This window comes from Euleptes europaea, chromosome 1 (assembly GCF_029931775.1).
Source record: "Euleptes europaea isolate rEulEur1 chromosome 1, rEulEur1.hap1, whole genome shotgun sequence".
Taxonomy (NCBI): domain Eukaryota; kingdom Metazoa; phylum Chordata; class Lepidosauria; order Squamata; family Sphaerodactylidae; genus Euleptes; species Euleptes europaea.
In genome coordinates, this window is record NC_079312.1 from 112290591 (window position 1) to 112306502 (window position 15912).

The 15912-nt window shown below is 42.3% G+C and overlaps 1 protein-coding gene across 2 annotated transcripts in view; it reads right to left on the bottom strand.

Moving 5' to 3' along the window:
• GABRG2 (gamma-aminobutyric acid type A receptor subunit gamma2) overlaps window positions 1-15912 on the bottom strand; it is a 102100-nt gene that overhangs the window by 47251 nt on the left and 38937 nt on the right. For both annotated transcript variants that reach the window (XM_056857276.1, XM_056857286.1), the window contains exons 5-6: window positions 15070-15152; window positions 10518-10655 (exon numbers count right to left, since the gene is read on the bottom strand). In XM_056857276.1, coding sequence (XP_056713254.1) covers window positions 10518-10655; window positions 15070-15152 — 221 coding nt within the window. The remainder of the gene's footprint in view (window positions 1-10517; window positions 10656-15069; window positions 15153-15912) is intronic.

Sequence of the window (15912 nt, forward strand, 5' to 3'; positions counted from 1 at the left end):
AGCACCTGAGACGTTTTCTTCTTTTCTCGTGTTTTTTTTTCCCCTTCCTTCCCTTTCTTTTTATTATTAAGCTTATATGACCAAAGGTCTTAAGCATAAAACCAATACATGACAACAGATCAAAATAAACAAACCTGTATAACATGACAAGACAAAAAAAAAGCCCCAATAAAATACATATCCCTCATAAAATCTGCAACACATCAAAAATGATATATACAGTGGGTCTATACAATTTCTCAATGTTTTCTTAATTCTAGGGCTCTGATAATTAGAACAGACTGATAAGCTTTTATAAACAGTATAATGAATTCACAAGCAATAGAAATATCAAGATAGCACAAATAGTTTGCTGGGGGGCGGGAGAATGAGAACAAGAGAAAAAGAGGGGCAAACGAAGTTCATGTGATAGAACAGTATTTTTAGTGAGGTTGTTTGTTTTGAGATAGAGATTTATACTGCACATGCTTTCCCCAAACCACAGAATAATAGTGTTGGACAAAAGTGATAATCTTGTCAAATGATCCACACATGACACTTATCATCTCATGTCATCAAACCAGAATGTGCTGCAGTTAAAATTCCATACACCACATAACCACATCAGTAAAGTAAATCTCTCTAACTGATTCCAGCAACTGACCTAAGTTACATGATATTAGGTAATTGGTTAGAGAAAGGGACATAAAACTGATGTATCTGAAAAACATATCCATTTTTTACTGTATCTCAAGCAGGAATCATTATTCCATTGTGGATCAAGTGGAACTGATGCATTTGGGAACTCCTTGGGATTTCTCAGGTGTGTTTCAGCAATCTCTAAATTGGGGTTTGGGGCCACGTTTCTCCTACCGATCTGTAATAAGAGTAATATAATCCCAACCAGAATATATGCATCTGGCAGAAATCAGAACTACCACTTATACACTGAATCAATACAGACAACCAGTTTATCATTGGTTGTAATAGTTGCCATATGATTGCTTGATCATCTGTATTAGTAATAATACCTCAGTTTTTTTCTCCCATGCATACTTATGTGTGGTAAAGGCTGGGATCTTTAAAAAGTGGCAAGACTTCCCTACATTTCCCACATGGTTGGATGATTGTCTGCATTTGCAAACTGTAGCTGGAATACCGTAGCAGGAATAGAGGAGGTAGTACCACAAACTGCAGAATCTTGAGGCTGTAGATTTCTTGTAAGGAACAAATGGCTTGTCTTACCTACTTTTCTCTCTATAATTTTCAGATATTCTGGTGCCAAGCATTATTTACGCAGCCTGAAATAATTAACTAGCAGTTTCCATGAGGTAATTTTTGTTTGTTTAATTGTACTGATTTTTACATGGAAACTGTACAATGAAGACAACATTAAAAATATAGCAAAATCTACTTGAATGCCTAGAGAGTGTGCTTCATTAATTTAAATTATCCACATTAGGAGTTTGTTTTAACCTTCCATTTAACCAACTATATCTGTAATTAAAGAACTAGGAAGCACTGACAAACCGTTTCAACAATGGATGGAGGGAAAAGTAGAATGATTCTTTTCAATCATAGCACGGCAACGGACTAGTCACCAGGAATGGAGCAATGGCATCCGTGGAAGAAGGCAAACCCAGCTACAGTAACCAGTATTAACAGTAGTTTAAAGAACATTTAAGAAACAACCACAACAACACTTGGGGCTAGCAATTCCCCACTTGTGTGGGTAAAATAGAGGCCCATTGGGGATAGGCATTACCATTTGAACCCTTATGCTGACCTGTGGGGGGCTGATGATGATCAACATATCTCAGCACAGATTTCTGTGCACATGAAGAAGAGTGAGGAGCGACTTTTGGCTCATACTGAGCTTTGTCTCAGAGCCAGATTGCCCAGAGTAGGCAACCATATTGTACGGCCCTTTAGGGAACCTGCACTAAGCTGTGGGTGAGCTTACTAACTGCGCATTTCAGCCTTAAATAGATAAACCCTCACCAAACCCATTTTATTGTCTTTGACATTGTTATTCTGAGGTGTGGGGGCAAGAAGATAGCTAAGATTATGAACACAGAGAAATTGCATGTGGGTGAACAAATTCTCTCCGGTTAGCTCTTCGATAAAACAGCAGATGGTATTTGGGAGAGACACAGATTGCCTGTCTAGTTCACAAATCATTGAAGCTGGAGTGTTTGCATTTAAGTCCCTTTAACTTTGCAGATCGACCCATTGTAGACCACGGTGGCCCACCCAAATGAATAGAACCAAATGGAGTTAATTCCAAACACTCTGGGGGCACACACTTGTGGAAGACAATTCCAACACAATAACAAAACACTTGTCTCTCTTGTTCTGGGTTGAGGAAAGAGCAGCAGAGGCTCCCCATTGCTCGCAGTGGGGTCTGCTTGCTTCTTTTCCCAGTTCACATTTATAGATAGTAGATGGAAATGCCCACTTTCATAAGAGAAGAAAAGATGCTTCCAGGGGGGAGATGGTGACTGTACTTCAGAGGTTTACAGTGTATCCCCAGCAGGCAAAATTCAACTGGGCTAAATCATCTTTGGAAAGCATCTTTTATTACTGATTAAAATATTGGCAAAAAAAATGAGCTTTTACTGTATACAAAGGCACAATTAATATTGATCACTTTCTTTGTTTAAGTAAGTGGACAGGACCAGTTTGCATAAGTGCATTAATGGCAAATATTTCAATTACATTGGCACTGTGAGACCACTACTGTGGTTTCTGAAATGAGATTAATGGTCCCTTGGGAAGGCTGTGCTTGCTTAATGTGCATGGATCATTTCCTCCAATGATCACTCTCTTGTAATGTTGCACAGAACCTTATAAAATCGATTCACACACACCACCACCCCAAAATAGAAAAGGCCCTGGATACAAAACTTGTACATTTTCAAAAATTTACCAGGCTTGTGCTGTCTAAAAAATAATAATAATCAAATACAAGAAGGACAGAAATCTGGTAAAAATGCAAATTCGATAAAAATGGAATATAGTTTTCATTGATGCCACTGCAATGTTTTCTACTGACGCCGCTTGAATGGATGCTGAACCAAGCAATTTTGTGTGCAAGACTTTTTGTTGTTGTACCTTATTGGTCCAAGGTGAGAAACTAGACTGATGGATTTTATTTTATTTTATTATCCTTTTCTTTGTTGGCAATTGTAGTGATAAGTGGGAGAGAAATGCAAGCCAGAGCCATATGACTGAATGACTGGCACTCACTTTTTTTTAAAGTTTCACTTCCTCCCTCGTTCTTCCGCCTCCTTCCCTAGGGTTGCCTGGTCCAGGTTGGAAAATACCTGAAGATTTTTGGGGCAGAGCCTGAGGAGGGTGGGGTTTGGGGAGGAGAGGGACTTCAATGCCATAGAGTCCAATTGCCAAAGTGGCCATTTTGTCCAGGTGAACTGATCTCTATCAGCTGGAGGTTAGTAGTAATAGCGGGAGATCTCCAGCCACCACCTGGAGGTTGGCAATCCTACCCTTCCCTCAGTGTCTGTTTATCCAAAGGAGAAGAGGTGGAACAGTTGCCACCAATAAAGTGCCGGGGGAGGGCTGGGCATTTTCTTTAAAGGGCCACTTGACAAACCCGTTGCTCCCCCTTTGCACTGCATCTTTTACAATGAATGAAGAAGCACAAAACACACAAGGGAGTCAGATATATGGATATTTACTGAAGGAGACTCCATGAGGAATTTAAAGAGGGTCTTTAATAAAATAAGAAATGGGATGCAAAAGGCTTTGGGAGGGGGAATGCTAAGAGAACATGGACATAGGGGCATTGTAAACTACCATTATTGTGGACAGCATGCTCGTAGCAGAAAGACTGAAGGGGGTTAAGTGGCAGCACCAAAAGAGGGAAGGATATCGGCAAAAAGAAGCTTAAAATCTAATGTATTTAAATGCTCTATCTCCTAATAGACCTTACATCTCCAGTGATCTTTTGCACACCATGCAAGATGGCATATCTCACAAGGAGCACTAGGTGCCTGTGTGAACTCATGAAATGCATTCAGAACATTGCTGTTCCTCGGATTTATAGGAATTGGCATAGCATCCATCTCTGGGTTGAGACCTTGATGGGCAGCTGGCATTTCCCACAGTTAGGAAGAGATAGCCAATTGTCAGGGGTCAGATTTTGGAAAGCAGGGCATGGGGATTTCACTCCTTCACAGACAAAGAAGCATCATTCTACATTAATCAAATGATTTAGAGCACTTTAACCCACCTTTCTGTGAAACTGGGATCCTTTAAGGCAGGTGATAATGATAAGAAAAACAATATACTAAAATTAACAAACATCAAGCTATCAAGTTAGCTAATTAGGTGGCAGTGTTGAAAGCTCTTTTGAATAAACACTGCCTTACATAACCTCTGGAAAGCAGAAACTTTTCTAACAGCTTCAGAAAGGCTGTTCTGTAGAACTGCAACAGCCATTGAAAAGCTTTAGCTTTAGCAGTGGGTTATCTACCTGACAACACTTCAGAAGTGAATGGGTACTGGTTAGAGGAATGGAGCTGGCCCACGGGTTGATACTGGGAAAGGCAGCCTGGCAGCTCAGGAGCTGTAAATACAGCCATCACTTTGAATTAAACTGCAGTTGCAGGAGAGAATGAGAATCTTGATCAAAGAGTGCACCACCTTGAGCCATCAGGAGATGATCCCTAAGAAGGGGTCCATACTTTGGCTGATGAACAAAAGTCATTTTACACTGAAGATATGCCTCCAAGGAGAGGCATTCAATCAATAGAAACCAATAGGGCAGGGTATGTGATCGGTATTATGGTTGCAGGGTGACTTGTTAGCCTGGTGCAAAGGATGTGGATGTCATATCTCATGTACATGTACATATTTCATCTGATTGGTATTTCATCTGATTGGAGGGAGGTGTCTGGTGGGGTTCAACAAGGCTCAGTTCTGGGCCCGGTACTTTTCAATATTTTATAAATGATGTGGATGAAGGGGTGGAGGGACAACTCATTAAAGGTGCAGATGACACCAAATTGGGAGGAGTAGCAAACACACCAGAAGATAGAGATAGAATTCATCAAGATCTGAACACACTGGAAAAGTAGATGGATGTGAACAAGATGCAATTGATCAAGGATAAATGCAGAGTTGTACCTCTGGGTAACACAAATGAAAAACACGCATACTGGATGAGGGATACGCTGCTGGGTAACACTGTGTGCGAGCAAGATCTTGGGGTTGGGGTGGACTGTAAGCTCCATATGATGCAGCAGAAAAAAAGGCTAATGAGATCTTAGGGCTCATCAACAGAGGCATAACATCCAAACTGCAAGATGTCATAGTCCTTCTGTACACTGTTTTGTTCAGGCCACACCTGGAGTATTGTGTGCAGTTCTGGAGGGCTCACTTCAATGGGGGTGGGGGTGCAGAGGAGAGTGACGAGAATGATCTGGGCCTGGAGACCAAGCCCTACAAGGAAAGCCTGAGGGACTTGGGAATGTTCCGTTTGGAAAAGAGGAGGTTGAGAGGGGACATGAGTGCTCTCTATAAATATTTGAAAAGCTATCAATTCGAGGAGGGTAGGGGTTTTTTCTTGTTGGCAGCAGAAAATAGGACTTGCAATAACAGGTTTAAATTACAGGCAGAAAAGTAGTGGTTGAATATTAGAGAACATTTTACATTAAGAGTTGTTCAGCAGTGGAATTGGCTGCCTAGGGAGGTGGTGAGTTCCCCCTCACTGGGGAAAGAGTGGCCATGCAGCTATCAAATTCAATATACACATGAGCAGTGAGTTGCTTGGCAAGTCCAACATAGCCACAATTAACTTCAAAAGAGGCAACTTCTCAAAAATGAGATTGGGGAAATTGAAAGGAAGAGTTAAGAGAGTCATATCTGTTCAGTGTGCCTGAGGATTATATAAACAGAAACAATAGAAGCTCAGTTGGAGTGTGTACCACTAACTAGAAAAGGTAGAAACAATGCAAAGCATAGGCTGGCATGGTTACTGAGTGGAGTCAAGGAAGCCATAAAACATAAGGAGGCCTCTTTCAGAAAGTGGAAGTGCACCTTAAATGAGGAAAATTGACAGTGTACAAACTCTGGCAAAAGAAATGCAAGACAGTAAGGTCAACTAACAAAGAATGTGAGGCACACACTGCTAGAAGCGTTATGACAAAGCACAGCATTCTTTAAATACCTCACAAGCAGAAAAGTAGCAAGGGAAGCTGTTGGACCAATGACAAAGGAATGAGAGGATTACTGAAGGGTGTAAGGAGAATTGTGGATAAATTGAACAAATTCTTTGTATCTGTGTTCACTGTGGAAGATGTTGGGCAGGCACCTGTCTCTGAGCAAAATTTCTCAGGGAGGATAAGTGAAGAACTGAGTCAAACAGAGGCAGTTCTAGGGATGACAAATTAAAAATTAACAACTCACCGAGTCTCACCGGTGTGCACACGAGGGTTTCTTAAAGAAAATGAGAATGCCAATCTTCTAATACAAATATAATTTCTTATTAACATCCGTTTCTGGGTGGAAGGAAGAAAATAACTTAGGTCATGCCAATTTTTAAAAGGCAGCCATGGGGTTCCGTGAAACTGTAGAGTGATTAGCTTATCATCTGTCCCAGATACATCAGTAGAGAGTGTTATTGAAGAAAGAACGGTTGAGCGTGTGGAAGTCAAACTTCCTGAGGAGGAGTGGGCATGGCTTCTGTATAGGACCGGACTGGGAAGTAAAAATAGCCCTGAGCAAGCCAAGCCGAATGGCACAGCAAGCCAGCACTGCAGGGGCCACTCAGATCAACTGTACAAGCAACGGATTTTAGCACATCCATTGCTTCCTCCTGAAAATGTGCATTAGAGCAAGGAAAGACAGTTAGTGAACTGAAACTAGTTATTATTGATGATGAAAGGTCTGAGCAAAGTGGCTCCTGAGACCAGGGTTGCCAACCTCCAGGTAGTGTAAAGAAAAAACAGCACACAGGCTCACCATAAATCACAAAGCACTAAACACTATAATCTATATTACAGTGAATAATTCTTATTATGTTCTATCACCAATATTTACATCTATATTTACAACAATCAAAACTGTGTGCAAACAATGTGCATCATACATACAAAAGGCTCTTATATAACCTAAAGCGAAGGAGACCAAGATATTAAAAGTTCCCAACGAATGGTGAGAGGTTGAAGCTGTGATAAGACGCACAAGCAAGAGCGGCAAAGTCACTGTGTGATCACTCAGAAGTGTCCTGAATTAACAGCAAACGCCCAAAGGCTGATGGAAATCTTCGCCCTGCTGGATGAGGCGGGAGCTGGGAGACCCCTGGTGCCACAGGGAAATAGACCGCGTAACAGAAAGGGAACGCTTTATCCGGAGACGTTTTCGCCAATAAGCTTCATCAGCCAATTTTTCAATGGCAATTAGATTCTATGGCATTGAAGTCCCTCCCCAAACCCTGCCCTCTTCAGTATTCGCCCCCAAAAATCTCCAGGTATTTCCCAACCTGGAACTGGCAACCCTACCTGAGGCTCTGGAAGAGTTGCTAGAGCTTGGTGATGCTTGCTCCTCGCCAACAGTGGCCCTCTAGGGCAGTGGCCCATCAGGCAATTTCCATGTAAGTTAAATAGCCAGCCTACCCCTTCATCTGAAGGGAGAATTTCTTCAAAGGATCTATCAACATGTAGACAGGGGCGACCAGATCGACACTGTATACTTTTGCTTCCCCAAAGCATTTCACAAGGTGGCTCACCAAGGGCTTCTGAGTAAACTCAACAATCACAGACTAAGAGGACATGTCCTTTCATATACTGGTAACTGGATAACCAATTCAAAGCAGATAGTGGGAATAAATGGAGTTTCATGAGGGAGGGAGTTAAAGGGTGGACAGTCTGTCAGCAAAGTCTACAGCCCCATTTGGAATGCTGTATACTGTTCTGCGGGATCTGGTACAGTTCCACCGGGCCTGTAAGACGGAGATGTTTCACCAGGTCTATGGCTGAGGACTGTGACAGTATTATATACTGGCTGGCCTTCCCTCTCCTCCCTCTCCCCCTTCCCTTCCCCTGCCATCCCTCCTTTTTCCTTCTTTTCTTTCCTTCTGGTCCCAGTCTCCTTTCTCCTGAGCGTCTGAGACTGCTGCATGCCTGGTTGGCTTCCCTGTTTACCATCTTTAGCCCATCACTGCCACATTAGAAGTATAGTTAGGGCACTGTTTTACTGTATTAGTTAGACTAGGGCTGTGGTTTTAATTATGTGCTTTAACTGTGTGTATATATGAGTGTGTGTGTGTGTGTGTGTGTGTGTATGGTTTATTGTTGTAAGCCTCCCTTAGCCCAGCTTGCCGGGAAAGGGTGGGCTATAACTCAAATGAAATAAAAAACAAATAAAACAGGTATTAAATAGCAGGAAAATTGCAGAGAAGAACAACCAAAATTATCATGGGGTTGAACTGCTTGCATTGTGGGCACGGCTAAAGCATCTGGAGTTTTTATTTTAGGGGGGAAAGCAACTGAGAGGTGACATGATAGAGGTCTGCAAAAGTGGATGGAGATCAGCTTTCCTCCTCCCATACCACAAGAATTTGGGGTCACCCCATGAATGATTTTCAGGAGACTCAAGACAGACTGAAGGAAGTACTACATCATATTACAGATAGTTTGACTTGGTGGACTCACAGCCATAGCATGTGGTCATAGCCCTGGGTTGAGAGGAATATAAAAAGGTGGTTGTACAGATTTATAGAGGGTATGTCTATTGTTAGCTATGAACCATGGCAGCTGAATAGGGCCTCCATTTCAGAGGCTTAATGGCTCTGATAGTCACATGTTCAAAAATAGTCAGCAGGTGAGGGTTATTGCCTGTGGGCCCTGCTTGTGCTCTTCTTTGTGGCATCTGATCGGCCACTGTTGTAAACAGGATACTGGACTGGATGGGACATTGGTCTGATCCAGTGTAGCTGCTTTTATTACATAGTATACCTTTAGGCATTTAAATCTTATGCAGGTTTATTCAGAAGTAAGTCCCATCAAATTCATTGGGATTTACTCCCAGGCCACTATGCACAGGTTTGAAGCATATGTCATTCATTTTCAGTCAGGCGATCCTTTCTTAAATCCTAATTTGTGTGTGTGTGTGTTGCCAAGTTAAGTAATCTGATAATACGCTGCTCTGAGTCACTGTCTTTTTGTCATTGCAGTTTCTCTGTCTGTACACTGAGGGTGATACAAACAGAAGAAAAAAAGATAAGACATATAGTTCCATCCAGCACACAGAAACTATCCCTAATTTAGTATTAGATTGCTCGATTTACTGCTGACCCTGAGGAAAGGGCAGAATGAAGCATTGCTGCTTTATCACAAAAGGCTCTGAGATAATGCCACAAAACCTTCCCTCTGAATATCTCTTTATCCTGCAGCACATCTGATGACATTGCAGTCACAACCAAGAATCCATTAATCCTGTTCACCCATGCTCTAAATCAGAGCCTGTTTTCAAGCGACTATCCTCTCCACATAGAATGTGCTTGATTTAACCCAGGTTGAAACCCTGGAGACATTGGTCTTTTATGCATGGGAGTTTTACCTGGGGTTCAAGCTCCCTTGACCCACACTTTTCTGTTCTGAATCCTAAAAATGCTATGCATGTTGTTGTTTGCCCTGGAGAATGTCCCGGGGTCTCTGGAGTACTGCAGAATCACCAGCAGAAATCCAGAACCGTCTTGAGTCCCCGCCCCTTGAATACGCTGCTTTGTAATTGGCTGTAGTACTTACTGTAAGAAAAATATCACCCTCCCAGCTCCCCTCTCCCACACTTTGGCTTATGCATGGAAATGGGGATGATTTGACCCAAGATGATCTCAGGGGAGATTGAAGAATCACATTACAACAGGATTGGGAAGACCTGGACATTGTGCGGGCTGGGCACTATGTCATCTCTAAGGGATGGAAAACTCATGCATAACCTCAATGAAAAAATGAGTTGGACCAGTGGAGAAAGTCAAAATGCCCATACGTAAAAGACTATTATGAGAATCTAAGACTCAAGTTATAGAAGTCTTAAGCCCAGTTCTACCCTTCAAAGCCCATTGACTTCTCCAGACTTAGAAGAGGGTAACTCTGCTTACGATTGAACTGAAAATCAGCAACTTCACATGATGCATCTGTTTCTGGACTATACAATTTCAGACTGTAGATGGGATATCAAACATCTGAATGCATATATCTAGGCACGCTATCCACATGTGGAAATGCTGGATGTCGGGGCTGGATTAAGCTAGAACAATGTGGAAATGCTGAATGTCAGGGCTAGATTAAGCTAGAACATTCTCCCAATCAAACTATTTTTATATGAGGGAGCTTCTAAGTGACCCCCACACTTGAAGTCTGAAGTGGTACAGTCCAGCAACAGAAAAATCCCATGAGGCTCTCAACCATGCATTTCGACTGCACAACCAGCACACTGTTGTCCTTCTCCCAGTTATACGTTTTGCAGAAGCCTTCACAAAATAGCAAATTGATTCATTAGAGTACTTCACTTACCTGAAGTTGTTCCTATCACATTAGTTGCATTTCTGAGCCCCACAAATGAAAACTGATATAGCCTCCAGGATCTGGTGTCTCCCACTTCTACAGAACTGCGCTTCCACTGGTAAATAATTTCTTCCTTTGGATAACCATCTTCAAAACAATAAAGATCACAAATCCATCAATATTTTCATCAATGCACTGTAATTTTCCTGTAGATGTACAACTAATTGCAGCTTGTATACAGAATTGCTTATGGATGCACAGAGGTTCAGTACATTCAAGGGCCAAACTATACAAGACCTTTTAAAAAAAGTTGGGTTCAGGTTTCTCAGTTTTCCACCGCCACATAGAAGCTGCAGGGAACATCCATTTAATCTTTAGGCAGGCTCAGCTCAGCTTATTTATTTATTGAAACATTTATATCCTGGGTCTCCAGCCTTCAGGTAGTAGCTGGAGATTTTCTGGGATTACAACTGATCTCCAGCCAATAGAGATCAGTTCACCTGGAAAAAACGGCTGCGTTGGAAGGTGGAATCTATGCATTATACACTGCTAAGGTCCTCTCCCCAATCCTCTCCCTTCTAAGGCTCCGCCCTGAAAATCTCCAAGTATTTCTCAACCTGGAGCTGGCAACCATATTTATATCACATCCTTCCTCTTGGTCCAAGGGGGCTTCCAATAATCGTTAAAACGTTACCAGATAAAATCAAAGATTTAATAGCAAGCCCAAATCCCTCCCCCCTTAAAAAAATGCTTGCCATTTAAAACCCTTCAAACCCCCTAGCAACCAGGCAGGCCTTGCAGTGCCTCCTGAAAATATCCAGGAAGCACACACACCCATCTCTTCAGGGGTCCAATTCAACAGAGGTAGAGCCCCAAAGGAAAATCCCTGGGCTCTGGTAAATGCCAGACAGGCCACCCTAAGTAGTGGGATAGCCAGCAGATGGCTCCTTGGTGACCATAGTTGGTGCACAGTGACATATGGTCCTTCAAATATGTGAGTCCTGGGTCATGAAGAGCTTTAAAGGTCATAAACAGCACCTTGAATTGAAATCAGAAAGAGACTGGTAACCAATGTAGCTGTTTCAAAATGGGCAACTTATGTTCTCAGCACCTAGCCCCAGACAGCAGTTGGGCTGCTGCATTCTGGACCACTTGTAGATTCTGGGTTGTCTTCAAAGGCAGCCCCTTGTAAGGCTTGTTGCAGCAATCCAATCATGAGGTTACAGAAGCATGGATCAGCATGGCCAGATCAATTGAGTCCAGGTAATAAGAAAGTTGGTGAATCAAATGCAGCTGTTAGAAGGCATTCCTGGCCATCAGGCCAACCTGCTTTTCAAACAGCAAGGCAGGGTCCATGTGAACCACCAAACTCTTAACCTGCTCAGAAAAAGCCAACACCACTCCATTGAGGACAAATGGATTCAGTCCCTCTAGAATATCAGCCTTCCCAAGCAGCATTACCTGCATCTGGAGACTTGGACAATGATATATATATCTGCATATTGATGACACCCAACGCCAAAGCTCTGGACGATCTCATTCAGCGGCCTCATACACACACACACACACACACACACACACAAGCATGGGCAAGATAACAGAACCCTGTGGTACCCTACAAGATAAATTCCACCCAGTTGATTCTGCACCTCTGGTGGAGACTGTCTGTGTCCAGTCAGACAGAAAAGAGTGAAATCACTGAAGGGCTACACTCTTAATACCAACTCCATACTCAAGCCAGTGGTTAAGAATGGAGTGGTCAACTGTATCAAAGGGAAAGTATCAACAGGGAAGATTGCCCCCTGTTCAACTTTAAACAAAGCAACACAGGTGGAGCAATGTAGGTGGAGGAGGGGTCCCTGCCTTCCCCATGTCATTTTCCTGAGCAAAAACAGCCTTGGGGGTGTTATTCCCCCCTTTTTCTTGCAGCTGCAAATGCACAGAATATGGCACATTCAGCTCCAAACAGGAACAAATAACCCCACCCCCCGGCAAGGGCCATTTGGCTTGGGAAAATGGCATGAGGGGAGGCAGGAGCCCCTCCTCCTCCTGTGCTGTGGTCCCAAGCTGACCTCGTTACAGAATTATAAATGGATGTTCTTTACAGCTGCTTTGTGGCTTTGGGGAGGATGCATTTAAAAAGTGCTGTGTAGGTTGGCCCTAAAAGATGAAAGAAGAGAAACAGCAGAAGAAATGTTATGAACTATACAACAGAAATGATTCATACAATTGCTAGTTTGCACAATATACCGGTAGATGATTCTTAGTTACCCTGCAGTGAACTCTACATGGAAGAAGTCTTCTGAAAGGAATCTTGCAGCTCTATGATGCCATGTAAAAATTCTTATTTAAGGTTGCCTTTTATTCATTGGTTCAAAAACAAACATCTGAAGCCAGATGACATAATGTCAGACTTGATGAGAGACTGAACTGTCTTATGTTAGGAGTTCACAACTTTTTCTTCTTTGTAAATAACAAACATGTTGTGTGTGTGTAAAGTGTTGTCAAGTCACAACTGACTTATGGCAACACAGTACAGTTTTCAAGGCAAGAGACTGAGATGGTTTGCCATTGCCTTTCTCTGCATAACGACCCTGGTATTCCTTGGTCTCCTATCCAACTAAATCAGGGCCAACCCTGCTTAGCTTCAGAGATCTGATGAGATCAGGTTAGCTCAGGCCATCCAGGTCAGAGCAAATATGTCATGTGTGTGTGTTAAGTGCAGTCAAGTCGCTTCCGACTCTGGCGACCCTATGAATGAAAGTCCTCCAAAATGTCCTATCTTTGATAGTCTTGCTCAGATCTTGCAAATAGAAGGCTGTGGCTTCCTTTATTGAGTCAATCCATCTCTTGTTGGGTCTTCCTCTTTTCCTGCTGCCCTCAACTTTTCCTAGCATGACTGTCTTTTCCAGTGACTCTTGTCATCTCATGATGTGACCAAAATACAATAGCCTCAGTTAAGTCATTTTAGCTTCTAGGGTCAGTTCAGGCTTGATTTGATCTATAACCCAGTGATTTGATTTTTTGGCAGTCCACGGTATCTGTAACACTCTCCTCCAACACCACATTTCAAAGGAATCTATTTTCTTCCTATCATCTTTCTTCACTGTCCAGCTTTCAATATGTCATAGGTGGAAGAAAAGGTTAACTCTTTCTGTCTTGACCCTAACTAGCACCACAGCGATTGTTTTTGGCATGTTGGAACAAAGTTACAGGCAACACACAGTGGTGCCTGCATCTTTTCCCCAAAGGTTAAACAGCAGCTCTGTGGAAGCCCTTCAGGTCAAGAAAATGGCACAGAGGAGAAAGTTTAACCAGCCATCCTCCTGATCCATGGACCAAGGTCCTAATCTAGTTTAGGCTCTCACATGACTGCTATTTACAAATAATACACCACTTGGAGCTTTGAATGGAGCATTACGTTTAGTGTTGGCCCATAGTTCTACTCCTGAAGGTCAGAAGATCTGCAGTGAAATCTTAAATAGCATTACACCCTTCCATTGCAGTTAATGGGTTTAGAAAAGTATAACTCCACTTACGATTGCACTATTGATTTTATAGCATCTGGATGGAAGGAAGCCAGAGGAACATATGAAAGTTAATCTATGCTTTACAGGAAGTGAACTGGGTATAAATGACCATAATAAATACTACTACTAGTAGTGGTGGTGGTAGCAGTAGTAGTAGTAGTAGTAGTAGTGGCGGCAGCAGCAGCATTAGGAAACTAAAATGAGGGTTGGATTCATTCACAAAATGAAGTTGTAGATTTTCAGTTTTCCACATAAAAAAAGGAAACAGTAAAACCTAGGCTGCCTCCACTGGCTATCAGTTCCCAATGAAAACAGCTCTCAGGCAAAGGGATCTAAAAAAAACGGTTGGAGAGGAAACAAGAAAAGCACAGAAAAGTAGAAATCTGGAAGCTGGTAGTGCTAAGATGACCTTTTTAATGAAGATTTTGATGCTGAGTACTCTGTGGACATCTGAATATATGATATTCAGTATCTGCAAGTTACATCTGAAGATTCTGCAGTTGTGTTCACCATTTAATTCTCTGCAGTCATCATCTGAGAGCATCTCTTATACAGCAGTCTGCATTTGGCCATATCTGATGACTGATAGGGAGAAGCTGCCAATACCTGATAATAATCATATATTATTCATCATTACAGCAGATTATCAGTTGTTCAAAATATGAAGCTACGAGTGACTTTATCTAGAAACAAATGGCATCAAGAATTGATAAACTTATTTCGACTGAGGGCTACACCATTATTGATCTATTTTATTTTTTTAAACCACACCTTTTTTTTCACCAGTGGGACCCAAGGCCCACTTGATGATATCATTCTCGGCATTCTGCCCATTTTATCCTTACAGCAACAACCCTGTGAGGTAGGTTAGACTGAGGGAGAGTAATTGGCCCAAGGTCGCCCAGCAAGCTTTCATGGCAGCGTAAGGATTTGAAATTGGTCTCCCAGATCCTAGTTCAATGATTACACCACATGGGCTTAACCATATATTGTTATTTATTTTAATAACTTTTTTTTAGTTTACCACTTACAGCTTGAAAACTCCAGGGGACAAGAATGTTCATCCATTGGGAAATTGTGTAGCTGAAGCTGACATTCAGCGTCTATCGTCAATCTAGCAAGAAAAAAAATGTTAACATTATTTCCTCTATCGATCCTAATTTTCATTGCTCAAAACGTTCTGCTCAGAAAATATTCAAAGTCCACAGAGGAACTCTTCTGTCCAGCCTGTGTTTTAATGTGTATCTTGATTAGACCACAAGGTAGAATCCAACCCACCAACCTATGCCTTCTTAAAGATAGAAATGGGCACATCTGTAACCATTTATGGAGTCTTGCCCATTGAGTATCTAAAACATGCCATGGCCTTGCATAGGGTTGCCAGGTCCCTGTTCACCACTGGCGGTAGATTTTTGGGGCAGAGCCTGAGGAGGATGGGGTTTGGGGAGGGGAGGACTTCAATACCATAGAGTCCTACTGCCAAAGCAGCCATTTTCGCCAGGTGAACTGATCTCTAACGGCTGGAGATCAGTTGTAATAGCAGGAGATCTCCAGCTAGTACCTGGAGGTTGGCAACCCTAGCCTTGCATGATCTTGTTCCCTACTTTGATGTGCCCTCTTCTGGGCCCACAAGAGAGGACAGCTGCACCAGCAAGCTTCACTTTCACTTTGTATACATTTTAAATTGCCTTGGTTTTCCATTGAGATCATTCTGGGAATTGAATTATGAGAGGGTCTCTCATAGAACTACCAACTCTCTTGAAAAAACAGCAATTCCCTTATGGAAAGCCACAACAGCTAAAGTGGTTTAAAATTATGTAATGCGCAGTCTTGATTCACAGCTGTGCTGGGTCATGCAGCAATGCAGAAAGCTA